Here is a 22,582-nt window from a genome sequence, read left to right as displayed (position 1 = left end):
ATGAAAGGAGAGGAGTGGTTTCCTTGAGTCATTTCACTTATCTTCCAGTTATGGTGCTGATTCAGAGGTGTTTTTCTCTCTTCCCATGGCAGTTTGTCCTTTTCTGAGATGTGTTGTAGCAACTGTCGTCACTCTGGTAAGAACACAGCTCCACAGCTTATTTAGAAAACTGCAGAAGCATAGAAAATTGCTGGTGAGAAGTCAAATGAGTTGTCTTCTGTTTGTGAATGGGCTGAGAAGCAAAAGTTTTTCAGAGTCTTTAAGATCCTGTGACATGTGTGATCCTTACACTCAGCACTGAGGAATATCACCAGACTGGAGAAGAACCTCAAAGCAGTAAACCTTCATCCTCCCTCTGATCCTCTAGTTGCTGCTATCTCCTGGGCAGAGGCTGTCCTCAGGCACTGTACACTCAGCATATGCCCACCCATCCAAAGGGCTCAGATTCTTACATTCCCAAACTTGAACTCTGTCAGTCAACCTTCCACCTTTATGTGTGTTCAGAAGCACAAGTCGTGCCAAGTCTGCTTTTGCCTCACCCAGGAGCTGCCTTCCACAAGTCCAAATTCTCTTTGCAGGAAAACTATGAGCTGTGGTCTTGCACTGAAAAGAGCCTTCTGACAGCAATTTCACCATTCCCTGTGTCTGCATGCTCCTCCCTAACTCATACGCAAAGAACAGACTTGGTGACAAAGTGTATAACTGAAAGTCCTTGTCACATCACATCATATCACAGCTTCTTGTAGCCCGCTGCTGCAGTGACCAGTGCTTGTGCAAAGCAGTGGCAAGGATAGGACCTAAGACCTCCAGACCTTGCAAGGGAACTTACAGTAAAGGAATTTGAGTTCGGCTTTTCCCTTTCTTCTTGTCTTCTTTAGAGCAATTTGTAACTTCTGTCACTTTTCTATCTCACATCTCCATGTTCTAAAAGAATCAGGAAATTCAACAGTTCACATTATGGAAAGAACTAATTAATTTAGCCTTCTCTTTTTGTTTTAAAATGTTTTTCTAATGTTCAAAAGCCAGTATTTTTTACCATCTGGCAGAACTTAAACAGTCTTTTTCATCAGCCAGGACAACTCATAAAGAACATAAATATTTTGCAATTACTTGAAGGGCCCTTTGAATGTATTGCTGTAGGTAGACGTTGGGGAGGATTGCAGGGGATTGTTAGGAACAAAGTAACTTAAAAGAGGTCATCAAACAGAAGGGCTTTTTCCCATCTTGACATAGTCCTAACGGAATTCCCCACACATGCATAACTTAATCAGAATGAAACCCCACTGGAGTACTAAAGCACAGAATAGTACATAAATCCAGAACAGGACATGAAGTTTGAGATCTGATGATGATGGCTTCACTGATTTTTCTTTGCATAAATTGTAAGCATAAGTCCTCCAAACGGATTGCCCATCCTCTTGGAAAGTTTCTTCAGAGAGTATGATACTGCTAGATTTTGGGGACTGTCAGCATAAGCAATGTGAAAGTAGTAAGCTTCTTGCAGGCAAGTTGCTAATCCCAGTTGATGGACCTCTTCATTTTAACCCACGAATGATTTGCTTAAGAGGTTTATAAATGCAGGTATCATGACATCATGTTGCAGGAATCAAGTGGCTGAGGCCACCTTGACTAGATTTTGACTGCTTGACTCAAGGGCCTCTCACATTTTCACACTGAGATAGATGGTGAGGGTAAAGGGAGGTTGCAAAGGGGTATGAAGTGGTGTGTATAGAGTGACCTTAAATTGGAGCTGGGCAAATGCTCAGGGAGTGCATCAGATTTCTTTCTTATGATTATCCATCAGGAAATTATGCCCTACTTTACATCAGAACTTCTTTCAAGACTAATTAAAATGCTGTTCAGACACTTATGCTTTCTGGTAGTTCTTCATTTCTTGAATAACCCAAAGTTCCTGGTGAAGAAGGGTTCACAGGAAGAGACTCCTGATCATGCAGCATATTCACTTACTGAGAAGACTGCCATAAAATGGCATTAGACAATGAAGCCTGAACTGCTGCAGCTAAAACTGCAGCATTCTTTGTTTCCAGAGAAACTGCTTTGTGAGTAGACCAAGCCATATCTCTTTGTTCCAACAGCTGCTCGTTAAAAGTCCATAGGGAACTGGCAAAGCAGGGAGAGAACTAAGTCTTGAGCAAGTTAAATATGCTCAACAGTGTGCAGTAGGGAGTAAGGAAACTTCAGAACTAAGTGGCAACGAGAGAGTAACAAAGAAAGCCCTTGTAGCTTACAGGTGATGTGGGTAGGAAGTTCACAAGACTCAGAAGAGATGTGTGGATTCAGGAAGAGGCTCAATGCCACAGCAGCACACAATGAGGCTGCAATTACACTGCAAAGTGAGTTTTTTCAGAGGTAGACAGTAGATCAAAGGCATGCACAGTTGTTAAGTACAGCTTAGCTGCCTGTGCTGGACTTCTGTAGTCCAGAGATTTTTCAAGGTGCACGGCCAAATGGCAGAGTGGCAGTCACAGGTCCAGACATGTCCCTTAACCATCAGCCGTCAGCCTGCACATGGGGAGACCCAAGACATCATCATGTTAAATGCAAATTTGACAGAAAAAAATGTTTCCTAAACAGATGTAGATGGAAGATTTCTGAATGGATGTTCTCTTTGTTGAGAAAACACAGGTAAAAGAAAAGAAAACAAAAAAATCTGAAATTGAAGTGTGGTTTCAGCAGTCCTTCTCAGCATGTGGAACCTGTCCTACAAGTCCTGGCAATTGGGTAAATGACTGTTTTTTCACAATATGATTCTGAGGAAGCTGATCCAGGAAGGAGGGCCAATCTTACACCTCCTTTCCTTTCTCTCTGCAGAATTGTGACCCCAGCCAGCAGCACACATGGCTACATTTACCCTCAGTCTATAAGACCAGATGACATTATCCTCCCAGCCCATGGCCCTGCCACAGGGACAACCTCTACATGGATACTAATTAGTATTAGCAAGCCCACAGCCAGCTGAGGAAATTAGGGTGCCTGAACACAGCTCCCCAGCACATGGCCTACAACCCTCAAGGCCTGCCAGCCAGGTCTGTGTAAACACTCATTAACTCAGACAACAACACTCAGCTATAAAACTCTCTGGTTTTGCATGCTGAAACAGAACAATTCAAGCCAAAACCCAGGTAACTAACACTGGCAGGTGAGAGAGCTGCTATCAAAAGATTTCAGAGCCCCTTTTTAAGGATGCAAAGAACCCAGTATGCGAGGAAGGGGATACTTTGGCACAGCACAGGGATGTGACCTGCCTGGCATTACCCAGGAGGCTCAGAACAACCAATTCCTTAACTGTGCGCAATGGTTTATGCCTGTAAGCAGAAGACCCTAAAGGGCTGTTGGGAGCAGAGCTGGGCATTCCCTCTTTCATGCTAAAAAGCATCCTCCACCCCAAGCCCTCTCTGGGGTGAAAGGACATTGTGGTACCTATAGCATCACCTTTCAGTTGGGCTACAGCCAACAGAGAGATCGAGAATTTGCACACAAAATCCTTGGCATCTTTATTTTTGTGGCTGGAATGAAACCCCAGTTCCAGTGTTTTATTATGCTGCGCAGAATTTCTACATATTTTCTTTTAATTCTTTGAATAATTTTTCCAGTTTACTGTCTTTAACTGTCACATAACATGAGTATGCTATAATAGGTGCTAAATAGTTTTGCTGTTGTTGTTATTACTCATTCGTAGCTGGTGAGTCTGAAGAAAAGAGCAATACAAATACTAAAGAAACACATCTCAGAATTGATTTTTGGGAGCAAATATAATTTCTGTTTTCTGGCCTATATGGTGACACATATCTACACAGGCTTGTGAGACAGTCATCATGTAGTCAGCATGTTCTATGCACTGTGAGGATGCATCTTGTAGCTCTGTGTGAAAGGGACTGGAGCTTCCCAATGGGGCAATTTTTGGTTTGTTTAGTTTTAATGGGAACTACAGGAAGAAGAAGAGAAAAAAATCTCTTAGGCTGGGAAGTAAAGAAAGCATTCAGATGTTGAGGATAGAAACTTCCAGCTCGGTCTCAATAGATTTCAAGCAGACTTCTTCCAAAAGATCAGAAGTATCCCAAGATAAGCTACTCTACTTCTCACCCAGCTCCAAATTGCCAGAATGACTGCTCTTACCAGAATGGATGGGGCTACTTATTGTAAGGCAGCCACACATATTCCTCATGTTGCTGATGGAGGCTTATTGAATGGCTGTGAGTTTTGCTTAGTGTCATCCCACCATCTATTTTTATAAGAATTTCAGCTCCCATTTTCTGTATCCCTGTGCTAGAGACCATCCAGGACATTCTGCTCCTGGGCCTGCTGTCCAGCTCCTCTGGGTGTGCATTTGTAATGCATTAGAGAGGGTTGATAAACACAGGCATATGTGAAGAGCAACAGCAACAAAAAATCCTGCTTGCCTATAAAGGGCTTATTTAAACTGACATAAATCTCAAGAAAATTCTGCTCCTGGGAGCAGAAGTGTCAGAACCAGCCATTCAGGCTTTTGCTTTACAATCTAGACAGGTTATGGGGCAATGAATGAGTGCTCTAAATCCACCAAGAAAGCTCTTGCAGGAAAACTTAACCCTAAACTCCACTCCTATAAAGATGCCCACTAAAAGCATATTCAAAACAAAATTGAAAATACATAACTAGTTTTTCTGTAAGATCTCTTACTTGACTTGTGTTAGGAAGGCTGGACAAGGAAGGGACAGTGAGGATACACTGATATGTAGAATAAAGGAAGAATGGCTTTGAGCTTACAGCTTAGAGACAAGACAGACATTTGACCTTTCAAAGTACATAGTAAGCAGTGACTTTATTTCACTGCTGCAGGTAAAGGATTTTGTTTATCTTTTCCTAGTAATCCCACAGCTTTCTCCTGAGTTTCCTTCATAATTGTTAAAGTTCCTATTTTCTGTTTTAGCAATTTGATATCTGATTCCAAATTAGTGTGGCTAACATTGGTTTGCTCAGTGTACTGCTTGGAACTTCATTCTCTGTTTCTACCAATTAAATTCCTTCCTGTTTGTTTTAATTTGCTAACATTTACAGAAAGGACTCTATATATAATTAATAAGGATGGAACCAATAGAGAATTTGTGATCCTAAGAGCCTAAGTAGGTCCCTTGTAAATCAGTCACTGGTTCTCTGATTCACTTGTTTTCTTCTTACAAAATCATACAGTACTTTTTCCACACATCTCACTTGGGATCCGTGATGGGCTTGTTTGGGGATGAATGAACTCTTGTGGCAAAAGAGGTTATTGGCATAGGTCCCTTGCCCCATATGATGAAGAAAGGAAAGAGATGTGTAATTAATTAAGATGAAGATTCCAGAGGGAGAAATTAAAGTTTCACTGATACAGCAATCCTACCCTATCATGACAAATTATATTCTCTCCTTGGGTTTGCCATAAAGCAAATATGGAAAGCACAGAAAGAGGTTTTATGGAAGGTCACTTCCATTTTGTGCTTTTCCCATCTTTTTCTGACACTAGGTTAATCTGGAAATCAGATTTACAAAAATGTTGAATATTCACACCTTAATTGACACACACTTTAACCAGCTCATCTGGGAGTTGAGGAGGAAGGCAACTTCTTCCCAAAATAATCACATCTTTGGGAATCAAAAATCAGATACCCCAAAATCAGCAGATAGATGGAATAAAATTTGTGTTTCTCTGTGCTCCAGTTATCTCAGAATAGAAATAACAGTTCTGTTATAATAATTTCTCAAAACTCACAGTGGTTTTGAGAACGTGGAAGTGAATAACCACCAAAGATGTCCATAAGATAATAAATTCTTTTTTTAATAGGTTTGGATGGTGCAGATTAAATAAAGAAAAAGAATGCCCACTCTCTGAATACTGTAAATATTTGTTTCCAGAACACTGATAAACCATTTCTATACCTTTGCAGATCATACACTGTTATTTATGTTTGTTATAAAAATGATGCACATTTGCATGCTAACTATCCTTTCAATTGCTGCTCAGTGCCTGTTCAGTGAACCAAATTACAAGCACTCCTAATTTTCCCACACAGTTTGGACCAAACATATGATAAACCTTCCACATCTCTACCTCCTGATCCTCTCCCTTTCAACAGCAAAGGGCTTCCAAAAATATTAAGGGCAGAGAGAGAATATTTTGCTATGGGCTCTGACCTGGCACAGTGTGCTGACCCCAGGTCCCTTTCTGTGACATTACTCCAGATCTGAAGCAGTAAAAAATGAATAAATAAACCCCGTTTGTGCCTACCTCAGCCAGAGCAGAAGAAAAGTGATTACAGTTCTTGTGCATCAAGTGGTACGCATTTCCTTTGTATTCCTTGCCCAGCTCTTCCATAATCTTATCCACGTCCTCTTCTGTGAAGTCTGTAGTGCCCAAGGCAATGGATTCTCTAGTTAAAATCAAAACATACAACAGGAAGAACAGAAAGATACAGTGAAAAGTGCAATACATACCAAAGGAGAAGGAAATGATCAGATATTGGCAAGAAGGACTGGCTTAAAATGTTATGGACATGCATATCTGAGGCTATCAGAAACTCTGACTAACAGAATGGCACAGTAATATCCACAGCTTTTCCACAAAGCAAGTTATCACTCAGACAACAGTCCTGAGATCTTCTTGCTCACCACCAGAGAAGTCTCAGCTCTGGGGGTCTGCTCCTACTCTGCCTATCATCCCAGAAGAGAAATTTCTATTACAAGTGAGGAGATGTTTTTTCCACAATTGAGAGGGTCCCCTGGGCCAGGAAGAAGCAGATTGAAAACTTTATGCAGAAACCTATTGCTCCTCCCAATATTCACTCAGTAGCACTTGTTCTAAAATGGCCCTCAACATAAACTGGCAGTCTGGCAAGGTCAAGCCCCCCTGCCACGGACATTTCCTTGACCCACAGTCCCACAGTCTGAACATTTTGAACAACACAAGAATGCAGCATCCTCTCAGGCTCCTCTAACAGCCAATCTGTCCCTTGTAACAGAGTAGCAAAAAACAAACGCAATAACTTCAGGTAGTCTGTGCAGTATCCACAGATAGGGGGTACTCATAAAAGGAGAAGTCTTATTTTCCTCCTGTGCATATGCTCTGTGTAACAGGCAAAACTAGGAGCACAGAAGATGAATAAAATAGGAAAAGAGAACTGCACTTATTCGTAAGTGCGCTTTTAACCCCTGACAAACACAGTGCATCATTGTTCCCTGTTTGCTGTACGCACTCTTTCATCCACCTCCAAAATCCCTGCAGGGTTGCCTTTGAATCAGGATCATGGAAAGGATGGCAGTGAGGGCACTTATGAGGAGAGTGAAAGGAGGACCCAGAGGACAGGACTTCCCTGCTCCCCCTACAACAATGGCTACCAGGGGCAGAATTGAAGATGTAGAAGAGGGCCCTTACTTGAATTTAAAGGTCTCGCCAAGTTCTACCGCACTGCCAGGTGTGATCTCGAAAATCCCACTGAAAGGGTAGGGATGCCCTCCATAGGCAAACTCTGACAAGAAAAGAAACAGACTGTGAGTAATTGAATGAACGCCATGTCAGGAAAAAGTCTATGGCAGCTGTCTGCATGGCTCAACATCAGCACCAGGGGCTGGGCTATTGCCAAAATCTGTTTCAACCAGACTCTGAAAGCCGTTTTCGCTGCCTGGTTACCTTTTGGACTGAGGATGCCCTCACAGCCTCCCTCCATGCTAGCACTACTGCTTTCCCACAGCACCAGGAAAACTGAGTCTGTCTCTGTCCTCATCCAGGTGGCTTTCTCTCAGTGGAAAGTCTTGCATTGAAGGTATCTGGCTAAACTGTGAGAGGCTTCCAGTGGTGCTATAGAGCTGGAAGAAGCCATTTCTATAGCAGGGAGAAATCAAATCTTCCAGAGGGATTTACAGGCAGTGAGTGGGAAGTCTTTGCAGAAAGCCAGGCTGATTGTGCTCTGCTGCCTCAGCACACAGGTCAGGCCAGCGAGTCCCTCCATGTCATACAGGCCAACTTGCAGGGTCTGTGAAACACAGCCTGTGATCCTCATGGTGCCACACAGGCCATCTCACAGGGCCTGTGAAAGCCTCTGTGCTCAAGATGGAAATAGCACCAACAGGGGTTCTGGCTACTGCAAGGCACTGCATGAAAATACCATGAGTGAGTAGCCAACTCATTCCCATTTAATGCTGAAAAAGGAAACAAAGTCTGTGATGCTAGTTCACCCTTCCCCACACTACAAATGTTTTCCAGATCCCTTGATGATTTAAATGGGTGGCTCTAATCAGCTTGTACCCCACCCAGACAATTTCAAAAGTCTTACAGGACATTTTTCCTTTCTTTGTAACTCTATTGTTTCAAATCAACAGTTTCCAGTATCTGGAAACCCAGATTCCAAGATTTCTAGACCATATTCTAGACCACATTCATAAAGACTAAATGGAGAAAAGATTTTTCCTGACAGGGAATTAGCACAAACACATCTGCCAGCCTTAAGACAACCCCACCACTCTTCCCCCTCATTTCTCCCATTCTCTGTCCCCCTCCTTCACTACAGAATGACTTTCCAGCATTGCTCCTCCCATCTGCCATCCTGCTGCCCACCTGCACAAGCTGTACAGGCTGCACTTACAGGCTGAATAAGAAGGATTATGTGGGTCATAACAGAACTGCACGAGTTCCTCCTAGACTCCACAATGGACTCTGAAAAGAGGACTGGCTGAGTTTTTCAGTTTTTATCCCTCAAAACATTCCTTGCCAAAAGCTGTAAGTTTGGGGTGCTTTTCCATATCAGACTAGCCATACAGTTGTCCCCATGTTCTGCAGGCAGTAAAAGGGAAATACTTCATACCTCTGCCGTAGATCTCGATGCCAGAGTGGAAGACACCAATCCCCAAGGTGGAGGTGTATTCGTTTATCCAGTACTACAGTAAGAGAAAAGCCACATTGGGAAGCATTAGTAGAAAAGAAACACATGATCTTGGTCTAGGGTATATCCCCCATCTCCCCAGCTCCTCTTAAGGAGAAGAGAGATTTTGAAATTATCTTGAGACAAACAAATTGAGGCTCTTACAGACCAACAGAAGTGGGCACTGTGTTTATTCACCTGGACTGGATTAGCTCATCTAACCCTTTCCACCTAAGGTACTAACCTGTATTAAGATCAACTGGACCTGAACCTGCATAAACCCAGCTGCTACAGGATGTGTGATTATTTCTCTATTTTCTCACCTAATGCCTGACACTGAGTCAGTTTTATCAATTCACTTGACTTATTTAACCTTCAAAATCTTCAGTAAGAGAATCCCCAGTTATTTTGCACACACCCTGTAACATCACCTCCCAGCACCCTTACTTATTATTAGTTTGGTTTTAAGCAAAGAGATCATAGAGTTGGAGGTTTGTTGCCCCATTAGGTCAGAGAAATGTTCAAGAGAAGCTGCTAAGTGACTCCTTTGTCTGGAGCCCAGGGTTCCCCATTACATTTAGAGCAGAGAAGCACTGCAGTCCAGTGCATGCGTGTGATGCTCCTCTGCCACACCGTGAAGGACAGTGCAGACACCCAAACAAGTCCCAGCTAAGCCAATTCCAGAGCAAGAAGCTGTACAGCCATGCCAGGGCAATGCTGCATTGGAGATAATTAGCCCTGCTCAGCATCAGTGTTTATTAGGTCAGCTGCAGAGCTGCACTGCTACAGAAATTATGTTTTCAGGCACTGAGGAAACTGCCCATGCCTGGTATATTTGCAGTTCACTTACAGTTGCTGTGCAATGAAGATACATATTCTAGTAACTAAATTCTGGTTTTAATCTACCACTGCGAGGAAAATGAGTGCTGCTCACTTGTTCCTGTACAAGGACATGACAGGTTCATTAAACTAAAATTCTCTTCTGGGTCTGGTAGCAGCTTGTGGAACCAGAATAAGGTGCACCTTCCCTGTGTCTGGTGTCACTGAGCTGCCATGGTATGAATAAGAGCCCCTCTGCTGTCAGGTAGCCAGAGGTCTGGCATACTCCAGCTACTGGGCTTGCACTACTTGCTTACATATTTATGATGACTGCAGTAGCTCTGTAAATCACCTGAAAATGTTTTCTGCAAAACCACTGCTACTGTGAAAAAACATAATAGCTTTGATATAAAAGCCATAGACCCAAGCCTTACTTAATGTATGACTAATCTTGATATCTTAAACCATGTCCCCAAAAATGCTTGCCTCTGGGAGTACAGCAGTTCCATTTCCCTCCAGAAAAGACTGCAATGCTTCTTGTTCTTTGTGAGGTTTTTTTTTTCACAAATGATATATTGTTGCAGGAGGGCAGCAAACTGCCTCACCCCAGGTAGGCCTCTGCCCGCTGCTCTCTGCAGACCTTGTGTAACCTCCATTTACTTCTTCACTTGAATCAGGCAAACTCTTGTTTTTAGGGTCAGGTAGCTCTCAGCCTCTGCCAGCTGGGACAGCACATTAGCAGTGAACCCTTGGTTGAACACCATGCCTGGGATTTAGGTACCCTTGCCTTCTGCTGCCCTTCCCCACAGTTCTCTGTTGCTTAGTTCTCTCCAGCAGGAATTTCCCTACTCTGACTGGGGAAGAAGATAGAGGTGGAGGCCACATATGACACCATGGGACAAAAGCCTGTCTCCCCTGGACACAAAACCCTCCATTCAGTTCCTGTATCTCCCACGCCTCAGAGAATCATAGAATCTTTAAGGTTGGAAAATACCTCTAAGATCATCAAATCCAGCCATCAACCCAGCACCCCCACCAGATTCACCACTAAACCATGTCCTCAGTGCCATACCCCCTCATTTTTTAAATACTTCCAAGGATGGTGACTCTACCACTTCCTTATAGAGTCTGTTCCAATGCTTGACAACCCTTTCTGTGAGGATATTATTCCTAATATCTATTCTGAACCTCCCTTTACACAACTTGAGGTCATTTCCATCCTGTCACTTGTTGCCTGGGAGAAGAGACCAACCCTCACCTCACTACAGCCTCCTGTCACGTGGTTGTAAAGAGCCATCAGGTCTCCCCTGAGCCTCATTTCCTCCAGGCTAAACACTCCCAGCTCCCTCAGCTGCTCCTCAGACTTGTGCTCCAGACCTTCACCAGCTCTATTGCCCTTCTCTGGACCTGCTTCAACACCTCAATGCCTTTCTTGTAGTGAGGGGCCCAAAACCGGATACAAGATTTGAAGGGCTTCAGTGCCAAGTACAGGAGGACAATCACTGCCCTGGTCCTGCTGGCCATGCTGTTGCTGATACAGGCCAGGATGCCATTGGCTTTCTTGGCCACCTGGGCACACTCTGGCTCACGTTCAGCTACTGCAGACCAGCTCTCTCAGGTCCTTTTCTGCCAGGCAGCTTTCCAGTCACTCATCCCCCAGTGCTAGGGAGCAAGCCTAAAGCACTGCCTGGGTTTGTCATGACCCAAGTGCAGGACCTGGCATTTCACCTTATTGCCCCTCATATGATTTGCCACAGCTCATTGCCACAGCCTGTCTAGATCCCTCTGCAGAGCCTTCCTACCCTCAAGCAGATAAACATTCCTGTCCAGCCTGGGGTTGTCTGCAAACTGACTGAAGGGGCGCTCAGAGGTTAACTCCTTGGATACTCTCAGGTAGTCTCAGTGAGCTTCATAGAAACACTGGTTTCTCAAGTCCTACTGAAACAAGTCCCAGATGATATGGGAACTAGGTTGTCTTCTTCCCTCAGGCTGAGCTGTTGTCTTAGGGCAACAATACAACCAAAACATGCCCAGATCACGCCAGCTGCTTTGCTTAGAGAAGTAACTAATAGGAAGGGGGACTTTTAAAATCAGAAATATTTTTGCCAGTTATCAAAATCAGGGCTATCTGCAGAGCCTCATCTGTGTCAGGCTTTGTATTTCAAACAAGGAAGTTACACCAAAAACCACTTGCAGCTATAGCTTTTTCTTCTTCCATATGAAAGGTTATATTGGATCAAAACAATAAATAAGCGAAAAAGCAAGAAAAAACCCTCTCCTTGACTACTTGTTAGAGTAATATTCTGATTCTTGACCATATCATACATGCAGAGCACTCTCAGACCAGCATGCCCTGTGCCCCAAGCACTCTTCTTCACAGCACAGAATTTCACCCCCTACCCACCTCCAGGAGCAGACAGGCCTCAGGACAGCTCTGAAAGCACAAGTGAGGGGAGGCTCCTCAAGATATAAAGAAGAGAGGAGCAAAAGTGTTTCTCTGGCTGATGCCAGGTGTTGCAAGATTATGACCATCACATGGACATTTCTATACTTAAATGGTGTATTTTTCAGTATTAATTCCTTTAAATGAGCTATTATGGACTGAAGTGCAACAACCTCAACCATACCTGAATTGAACTGAGCAGAAACCATCCTCATTTAGTACTTTCTTTCAAATAATTTCAATCACACAACAGTGTTATTGAAGCGGGGTCTGATTTGCATCTAGGTTCAATTGATAGATACAATACTGATATGACCTACTAGCAAGACCAAAGTGCAAGGCAGCTCCAAATCACGGCTGTACTGTCCTCATCTCACCCCTGTCTCCAGGGTGTTGTAGAATCTGCCTCCAGTGTGTGACTGAACTCGCAGTGAACACCTCAGAGCACTTTGGCACAGCCCCCAGTTTGTCTTGGGATGAAGCTATGTTAAAGTGAACATGTCAGTCACTTGCTGAGCTGGAAAAGAGAATCCAAGCCAGATTTGAAACCAGGTTTGTACACACATGCACGAGCTGGCCTTGTTTTCCAAGGGGTTTACAATTCTGAGCATAATAACAGCAGCAACAGTCAGCAAATGCTCATCTCTGGAGTAAATTGGTTATTGCTTAGATTAAAAACAAGAATCGGCAGCCTGTTCAGTCAGATGAAGAGCCAGGGAACTGAATACAGCAGTATCTTAAAGGGAGTTGTGATTCACGCTTGCATTGCATACTGTCTGGAAAATTGTGCCCTAAACCATACACAGGAGGGACTTAGAGCATTCTGTCTCATTTCCATCTTCAACAGAGAACAGCTCAGATGATAAGAGAGGCAGGGAGGAAGGCTAACCAGGCTATAAACACTTCATAATAGCAGCAGATAGCCCAAAACTCAAAATTCAAACCCAGAGAGGAACCTCTGTGTTTAGTTTGTAGTGTATCAGTTAATAGCTTTTAATGAAGGTCTCTGATGAAGTAGAATTTGAAAAATTTCAGGTTTTATTCTGGTTTTCCCTGATTTTCTGTTGGTTTGGTTCAGAGGTCATTAATAACCAGTGAGATAGTTTAGATTCTGGGGGATACTCTGAGTCAGTTCTTGTGTTATTGCCTTCATTTATCCATCTCACAGAGATAGAAGTAAAAGTCTTACCAGAACAGTGAACCATGCCCTAACTTTCCAGAATAGAAAGAAACTAAAAAGCTTCATTATATTGACATGCATCTTTTCGGTCTAGAATGGAGAATCAGATCATGTGATACTGGCAGATTATATCATCCTGGGGGTTTTCAGAGCAGGAGGAACTCATGCCAGAAACATGAGTGTTCAGATAGAAGTGGCCCCTCCATGTAACCACTAACTTCCACTTATAGTACTTATAGTACTAATACTGTACTATAACATTGAAGTTTCTGTCACTAACTCTGTCTTCCCTACTTCAGATCTACTTCATTACTTTCCATGGTGTGTCACCTAAATCTTTCCTGCATCAATGTGCTCAGCAGTTTAACTAAACAGCTCCCCAGATGCTGGAGACAAGACCTCTTCCGTGACTATTGCAGATATTCTGAGCACTTGATGCTTTCTCTGAGCAGACAACACACTAAGCAGTATTCCATTTATCACCACAATACTGACTGGATATTCCACTCCACCAGATCCATTCACTACTGAACAGATGCTAAGCCTTCCTTTGTTATGATCTGTATCAACATATAGGAAAGAAATCCACCCGTTGTTAATTAGATCTGATTTCAATAAATAGCTGCAAACTCAGAGAACCCAGTGTCATAGATCCTTGCAGAGACCTCTACTCTTCACCAAGTGTCACACACAAGCAATGTCTGAGCCAGCATACCAGGCTAGAGAGAGCTTGGCTCTGACCTCATCTGGTGCTCTGATGTCCAGGGATGACCACACACTACTGTGACTGAGACACCTTTGCCAGGGATGGGTGCAGATAATGAAACAGTAGCTAACTTGTCCCTATCTCTTCTCAAAGCACCATCTGCATGTAATTCAGAAGGATTACTTCCTTTTCCCTGTGAGTTCACTGGCAGAGCTTTGCTTCTAGGAGAAAGGGAAAAATCAGTAAAAAATTATATTTAGACAGTGCTAGGGAGGAAGGAGGATGTTAAGGGACTTGTGTCAACACAGGTCCCATAAGAGACTGTCAGCCCTACCACCTGAGCTTGATTTTAATCCTTTCCTTCTTGAGGGCCAAGTCACACACTGTACTTGGCCCTTTACAGGGATGTCTCCTCTTTATAGGATGGGGAATCTGGCTTGCTGAAGAGACCCTTGGCTCAACAAATCCAAGTGGAGAACACCCAGGGCAGTGCTCGCCCCTGCAGTCTAATTACCTAAGCAGCCTCAAGAAAACATGCAAAAGACTGTGCACTAACAAATACACTGCTCAGCTGTATCTCAAACACCAAGAGAATGCTCTGCAATGTTAAATCTCAGCACAAAAGGCAGTCTTTTAAAGGCAACATCAGATTGATGCAGGAGACCAGCTAGGGAACATCAAAGTAATACCTCAGCATTATGTCCTGAGATGCATTGATCCAGAAATTTGAGAGCACAAAAGATAAAACTGGAAGGGAAAGCTAGAGAACAGCATTTCAGGAAACCAGCCAGTAAAATCCCAGCTGTTTACAGCATACAGCCTGCAGCTTCAGAAGAGTTTGTTTCCTCAATACATCTCTCTAAATAAAGATCCAGAATCTTGGTCCCACAGGGGTGGAAGGAAAGAGTCCATAAAAGATCATTCCCCAAGTAATGCTTTCAGGGGTGAAGAAAGCTTTAATTCAACTACAGAGATGCAGAACAGGAGGCTTCCTGCAGATTCAGGGCTCTTCAGTCATATTGCAGCCGTGCTCACTTCTGTTCCACGGCCCCAGGCAGGCAGAAAGTCCTGCAGTATGTCCCAGACCTTCTGTTCACCCCTTCTGCCCTGGAGCTCTAGTGATAAAAGCTCACTATCATGTGGGATGACATCAAATTTTACAGCATGGCTACTATTTGCAAGTTTTCTTCTGCAATTGGGTGAGACTCAAGCTCTTTCAATGTGACCCATGTCTCTTACACTCCATTCTCCAGGAGTCCAAGGCTTGTGTGTATTCATCAAGTCTAAAATGCGATTTTCCTAATACTACAGTGAATACAGATTAAGTGGGAAAGGGTTTAAATACATGTGGGCAGAACAGCAACTAAATAAAGCTTAACAGAGTATTGAGGAGTGATGACACAGACCTGTCTTTGCTACTTCACACCTGGGAAAAGCTACCTGGGTGGGTCCTCCCTCCAGCACACACAGGACATGGCTCTTCCAGCTGGAGGATCATCTCCTATGTCAGGTCCTCTTCACTGTTGGCAAAAGCTATCAATCTGCACATCAGGAACATGGGTGTGAAAGCCCATCAGGTCACTGCAAATCCAATCAGCCAAAAGCACCTGCTCTAGTCAGGTATGTTAACTTTCAGCTACAATTCCAGACAGTGTTAAAGAAACAAAATGCTGCAGTGAGAAGGTCTGTGTTTACAAATGGGCACAGCCTCCAGTTGCAGTACGCAATAACTTTCAAATAGCAAGAAAAACAATTCCGAGGGTGTAGTCACTGGCCTGCTTGCAAATAATCCAACTGCCAGAACTGATTAAAGCTCAGGAACTACAGTTTTTCTTCCAGGAGAGCATTCTCCATGCTCAAATTCTGAGAACTCTACAGCTTCAGTGCAGCAAGAGAGCTTGATGTAGCTCTGATGAGGCAGGGATACACAAGGACCCCACTCAAGAACCTCACTTCATACTGGGATTGGCTGAAGAGCAGATATCTGAGGAGCAGAGTCACAGAGAGAAGAAAAAGACAAGGCATCTTTGGCATGCAACTGCCTCTGCTCTGCTGCATTTTGAATGAAAGAAGCTTCTGCTAAAGATACTTCTCCAACCTTCTGGTTAATACACTCTAATAGAACAGGAATTTCATGGAAAACAACAGCCTGATACTTAAAACTGATACTGCTAAATGTATTTCCTCATGCAAACCAACAGATATTAGGAGAGGAGACCCAAGGCAGGATGCTCAATTGCAGCCTTGAGAGGATGAGAGGCCAAGCCTCTGAGGGACTGCAGCAGCCAACTCTGTCTCAGCAGATCTATTTCAGCTAAATTCTGCTCTGCAAAGGAACTTTTCTTCTCAGGTTAGGCTGAATACATTCCTTGGCTGTCTCCTCAGGAAGAATTTCTTTAGAGTTTACTGTGGCTTTTCGGACATTATTATAATATGTACCTGAATTGCCTGATGCATGACCCAACAATAAAACCTTTACAATCAAGAAGCATAAAGAGCTTATTTCAGAGGCTTCTAAAATGCTGTGTGTGGATTAAAAACTGATGCTGCTGCTAAGAGAGATTGGAAATCTACTTATGCTTCAATGTTGTGATGCAATGCGATTTTAGTGGAAGAATATGAAGACAGAAGAAAATATTAATCATGCTGTGGAAATGAAACCATAAGCATTTCACAAGTTAACTTTTGTGTGTATTCAGAATATTTTAATTAAAAGTCACAAGCAAAATTTAGCCGTGACAATGGGATACCTCCAGCATTTCCACTTACAGCCTCATCCTATAAGGCACAGTTCTAGCTCAGCATACTCTTATTACTTGAAGTCTCTTACAATTTTCTGCTTTCTCCATTACTGTTTATACTTTCTAGCCTGTTATGCTGCTGGCAGGTGTTGTCCTGAGCAGAGCTTCCCTCCTGCAGCTGCATCTGTGAGGTGTTTACAAGTTGACTGCTGTGCATCCTTGGCCTCAAGGCATGCACATCTGAAGCTGCTGTTCAAAGGCAGCTGACCCGGTGTGCTCTGCATTAAATACAGTTCTCTTGTTGAGGAGAGCCAGCACTCATCCAACTCATGTTTCAGTGCTCAAGGGAGAACCTGCCTTACAAACAAAGACATAGGGCAACTTGCTGGCTAAAATAAACATTCTGTCCCTGCAGAATGACCATCCCTGTCTCTTCTGTTTGTAGGTTCACACAAAGTCAGCCCACCAGGCCAAGGGTTTGTCACACCAGTCACAATAATGGCCCATCTTGGCTGTCTGTGTACCAAACATGGCATTTAGAGCTGACTGTTTACAGCATACAAGAAGCAAGATGCCATTTTTCCAACCTCCACCTGTTTCCCTAAATGTCATTACTGACTGCACCTGAAGGAATCAGCTCAGTGAGCCAGGGTAGGACTGGGAACATCAAGCAGAAGTCGCTGAGGGGGGTTGCTGGAGCATGTGCCAGCGCCAAGAGCCTGTCCCACACAGGAATCTTATAAGCAGCCCTGAAGAAGGATAATCCATGCTATCGCACATACCTTTACATGCTGTATCCCCTTAGTTTGGACAACTTTTATGAAACTCTTCATCTCAAGCATATGAAAAAAAGCACATCCATTTGCAGGATTACACTGAAATAAATTCACTCACAGAATGTGCCTGAGAAACTCACATGTGTTAGAAACTTAAGGAAGTAATAATACCTTTGCCTTAGATGCATTCACAATGACAAATTGAGAGGTATTGAAAAAGAACAGCAGCAAAATGATCAGGGAAGAGGCAAGACTGACATATACGAATTAATTTAGACACACTAATAGCTTGGCAAAGCAATGACTGCAAATGACAAATCTGCAAACATTTGAAGGGCTGACATGAATTATGGGAGAATACTTCTTAAGAATGATACAAAAGATTCAAGTAGGAGCAACATACTTAGTTTAAAAAAAGAGAGACTTTGACTAAGTGCTTAAAAGATTCCTGGCAGCAAAAAAAGAACAAGAAAACATTTTATGATTCAAAATCAGATATTGAGAAAGCCTTAAAGTGCCTGTACAAGAGAGAGTATTGAATGGTCTGAACTGTTTTGCTCTGCTAATGTCAAGGAGGTTGCTAACATTCTTAGCTGAGTGTATTTCAGACACTACACACCTATCTTGTGAGCCCTCAGCCCAGACTGTCAATAAGTAGGCTTCTCATCAAAGAGGATTCAGATGAGCTGAATAAAAATGCAAGGGAGATAAATACCCAACAGTTTGGAGAGGAGCTCATCAGAGCTGTCTGAAGCACAGTGCAGATGCTTTGGCTCTGGAACTGGACTGACCCTGACATATCTGGTAGGGTCAGCAATACAGCCCTAGGGCTCTCTGTCCTTCCTCTTACAGAAAGGATGTAACTGAGAACTGTAATAACAAATAGGGCTGTTAAATGATTTTTCACATGTGGAGTAATGCCCCGGCCTTGCTCAGACCAAGAAACATTAACATCTCCTTTTCCTTGTTGGTAAGGATCCTTTGCTGTCTTCTGTGGACCTGTAGCAGTGTTTCTTTCCAAAGAAGAAGCGAACCCCATCCTGATATCCAGCATTACAGAGAGAAAACAGACATTCAGTGCATCCTTTGCAAACACACTCCAGTTGACTCATCAGTCCTGCCCAGGCCAAAGCATCTGCTTTGCTCAGAGTATTGGGCTGCAGGTACCATGCACCCTGAGTCTCTCACAGAACAGCTGATTGACAAGCACCTGTAGCATATCCCTCAAAAATTGTGCTGAAAAGCACAGTTCATCTCTGCTCTGACAGATTATTAGCAGAAATTTGAACTTCAGTCTTTCAAATCCAAGATGAACACCCTAATCACCAGCCATAGCTTCTCCGTCAAAGTGATGCATGCACATGTGAACTGCCCAGCAGAAGAGAGTGAGAGATTCATGCCATCAAATAAACCAGCAGCTAAGACTTTTCCTCCGAAGGCTTGTCTAGATCCCTGCTCAGGTTCCTGAATTTCTCTTCCATGATAGCAAAATGCTAATACACTGATTCTTCCTTATTGACTTGCCCTCCTTTGCCCCAGGATGTTCCTGCCTGGGCAAACACAAAGAGATACTTTTTGCTTTAACCCAGGCACACCAACAGTCCACACCTGAGGCAGATTTCTTGTGATCTCTTCTTAGGTTTCTAATGAGAACATGCAAAACACTAATCTCTTTCAAGTTACAGCATAGTTTCAAACACCCTTCACCATGCTGTTTCCATAGCTAGGATGCCAGACAAGAATTTGAGAGGGACTCCCTGCTCTGCTATGGTCATACCACAGATTTACTCCAGACCAGGTCAAAACTGAAATTTCATCAGCATGATACTACATTCACATTCAAAACTGTGATCCTCCAAATTCTTCTTCCAATTCCCATCTACCCTGAAGTGTTTAACACCATCATTATCAACAATCTGAATGGAAGACCTTCCCATTCCATTACAGTGTGAGCTCCACACTCAGGTAAAGAGAACCCCCAATAAGGATGAAGATCCACAAAGTAGGACTTACCCTGGGGATTCCTAATGGCAGCATTAGCATCTCATATCCAGGAGTTTAACCTACCCACAGGTGAATCTGGATGCTTACAAGAAAGGAAAAAAGAATGTAAGATTCCCCAGATTTTCTCTTTGTGCAAGGATTGTGTAGAATCAAAATTATATGTTGTATAGGCATGTAAATTCTCACTCAGTCTCATCCCCATTCACTTGCCAAAGCCAGTTGTGCCTGTTCTGTGAGCCAAGAGCAGATCAGAAAAGAGCAGTGTAGGGCCTGCTTGCACTAAGCAATCTATACTCCATGCTGGCTTTGGTGGCACACATTCAAAATACCTCATAGTGTCCATGAGAGAAATTGACTGCATGCCACTAACAATAGTTTGCTATTGCAAAAGAAAAAAAAAATCAATATAATCAATATTTGTCTCCAAGCTTCTGAGAAGAGAATCTATTCTGCAGCATAGATAGGGGAAATCCTTTCACAGTGTGAGCTGAGGTTTTTCCTGGAGAGGTTCCAGGGCCCTTGCCTGGCTGGCAGGGTGCCTAACCAGCTTAGCTTCGTAAAATACTGGGAAATACAGATTCCTGCAGCTAACGACCTGTCCTTTTACCCCACAGTGTTTGTCCTCTCTTGGATAAAACTCTTCAAATACAGTGCAAATGTCATACAGTGTCTCATCTCTCTGCACTTCATGCAGGTAAATGGATACATGTGCATTTCTGCCATAATTGTATACTCTCTCTCTGCTCTTCCTGCACAGCTACTGAGGAATCGCATTGCAGTGATATCTCCAGATTAGAATTTAAGAGATAAAACAGAAAAAAAGGAACTTGAATATAGCAATGATGAAATGCTGCTGTGCCATGGAGATTCAAATACATCTTCCCTCAAAACCCACTTCTGCTGGTCTGAAGAAGGAAAAAAAAACCGGTAAAGCAAGGAACATTTCCTTGAGAAGGGAACTGTCTCAAGAAGGGGTAACTGTATAACCTAGCTCAATGCCAAAATGGGCTGTTGGAATAATTATTGTCTACAAGGCACAAAACTGATATAGAAACAGCAGGAAGTTCAGACAGGAAATTGTTTATAACCCATGGCTGAAGGGCTTCTATGCTGAGTGATTGCAACACTATTTAAAATTACCAAAGATAGTAAACATGAACAGCTTAGGAAATGAGGAAATTTCTTATTGTTGGCATTTACCTACTGGATGCTGACAAAGTGTTTTAGGGATACTTTTGCTCCCCCCATATGAAAATGCAACAGAGTTATTAATATGCACAGCATGCCACTGTGGCTGAGAACAAATTAAAAAGCTGTGGGAGTGTCTCAACAACTCTGATGTAATGTACTCTGCTTTGGTTTGGGTGGAGGCTACAGGAAGTTTGGGTTTTGTTGTTTTATTTTCTTTCCCCCAAGAATTCCCTCTGTCTTTATTTAATAGGCAGCACTGGATGTGCAGCTCTAAAAGCATTTAACAGCCATCTCTTGCTGAAAGACAGAAGTGGCTGTTAGCAGCACTGTGTGGCATTGAGGCAACAGCATTTGGCACTATGAAGATACTGTTTTGTGTGCAAACCACTTCAGGTTAAAATGCAGGTGTTTGTCCCTTCAAAGGGACAGCCTCTGTGCTTGCTTCTCCCAAGGGGCACACACACCATTGCACAGGGAGAGGCACAAACCTGACAGTGAAGCTTCTTTGGAAAACATTAAGTTGTCCTTTCTTTCTTCTCCTTACCCCCACCTCATAAACAGCACAGCATGTGTTGGACTAGTATGCAGGCTGCCCTAAATACTGCCTTTCTTCTGGGCACAATAGTGATTTTACACTTGTATTAAAGCAAATCTTCTGTGCTAGTCTGCTGTATGTTGCATAAATCTAGAAACAGATCTGAAATGATCCAAGAGATTCAGACAACTGCTTCCTTCACAGACTTGCATCTTACAGTATCTCCACATCTGAAATATACCCAGTAAGATCAGGAATTGAAGGAGAAAAGGTAAGATAAGGAAAGACCAAAGAGGAGAATTTGCCTTATGTAACTAGTTTCTCTGGGAATATTCCTCCCTCTGTCTCCTCCTCACCACCCCCATTAGTATTTATTTCTATAAAAATCCATTAGATACTGCAACTACATCTTGGCTCCTGTTTGCTTCAGTGAAAAGAGAAAGGGTTGTATATTTGTACCATGGAGTGCAAATGGTGTTGTCTGCCAGACCCCTCAGAGAGCTGCCAAGTGTTTCTCCTGCATGCAGAGCAGATATCTAATCTGAACTGTGGCCAGGCTGATGTAGGAGAAAGAGGTAAGTACTGTGATGCCTCACCTAGCTCCCAACATCCTCTAATATCCAAGACCTGTGCCCTCAGATTAAGCTGCCTCCATAGACTGGCCCTTCTAAGAAGAAGGTATTCTAAGATATCTAGACCCTTCTAGATGCCTAGATATCTATTGTAGAAAAACAAAGCCTTATTTGGCCTAAGGAGGTCAGCCATTGCCAAGTTTCTCAAAAGCAGATTGCAACTTATATCGGGAGGCGAAGAAGCACACTCCAAGCACACCCCCATTTTGATTACTATCTAAAATAAGAGCACATGCTCATAAGAGGACACTATACACAATTCATATTCCATACTGACCCAGAAATTCTAGAAATTCTTCTCAGAGAATCAGAGACCTAAAAAAGTCATCACCCTCTTTCCAGAGTGATCCATAGTGCAGAACAAAGGCAAAACCCCATTAGATTGGTCTCACCTTTGATACAGATACAACTTGCATAAGTGATTAAGGGTATGTACAGCACATGTGGATTTCAGTTCCCTTGAGCTGCTTTTCTGTAAGTTCACTCATGCAAGCTAAGGAATACAAATGGTCATAAAGCCGTAAATTAAGCTAATTATCCAGTAAACTGAGAGGAAAAAAAAGATTTCTATTCCTATCTAGCAGGGAAGTGATCTGGACACTCTAGCAATGAAAGTCATGCAGGTGATGAATGGATAGGGATTCAGTTCCCACTCCATATATCT

The 22,582-nt window shown here is 43.0% G+C and overlaps 1 protein-coding gene across 1 annotated transcript in view; it reads right to left on the bottom strand.

The window, feature by feature from the left end:
• LOC115904483 (deubiquitinase DESI2-like) overlaps positions 1 to 22,582 on the bottom strand; it is a 51,687-nt gene that overhangs the window by 11,134 nt on the left and 17,971 nt on the right. Inside the window, exons 2-4 of the mRNA XM_030949908.1 lie at positions 8,835 to 8,907; positions 7,409 to 7,502; positions 6,266 to 6,407 (exon numbers count right to left, since the gene is read on the bottom strand). Coding sequence (XP_030805768.1) covers positions 6,266 to 6,407; positions 7,409 to 7,502; positions 8,835 to 8,907 — 309 coding nt within the window. The remainder of the gene's footprint in view (positions 1 to 6,265; positions 6,408 to 7,408; positions 7,503 to 8,834; positions 8,908 to 22,582) is intronic.

Source organism: Camarhynchus parvulus, chromosome 5, assembly GCF_901933205.1.
Source record: "Camarhynchus parvulus chromosome 5, STF_HiC, whole genome shotgun sequence".
NCBI lineage: Eukaryota > Metazoa > Chordata > Aves > Passeriformes > Thraupidae > Camarhynchus > Camarhynchus parvulus.
This window is presented reverse-complemented; position numbering and strand designations above follow the sequence as displayed.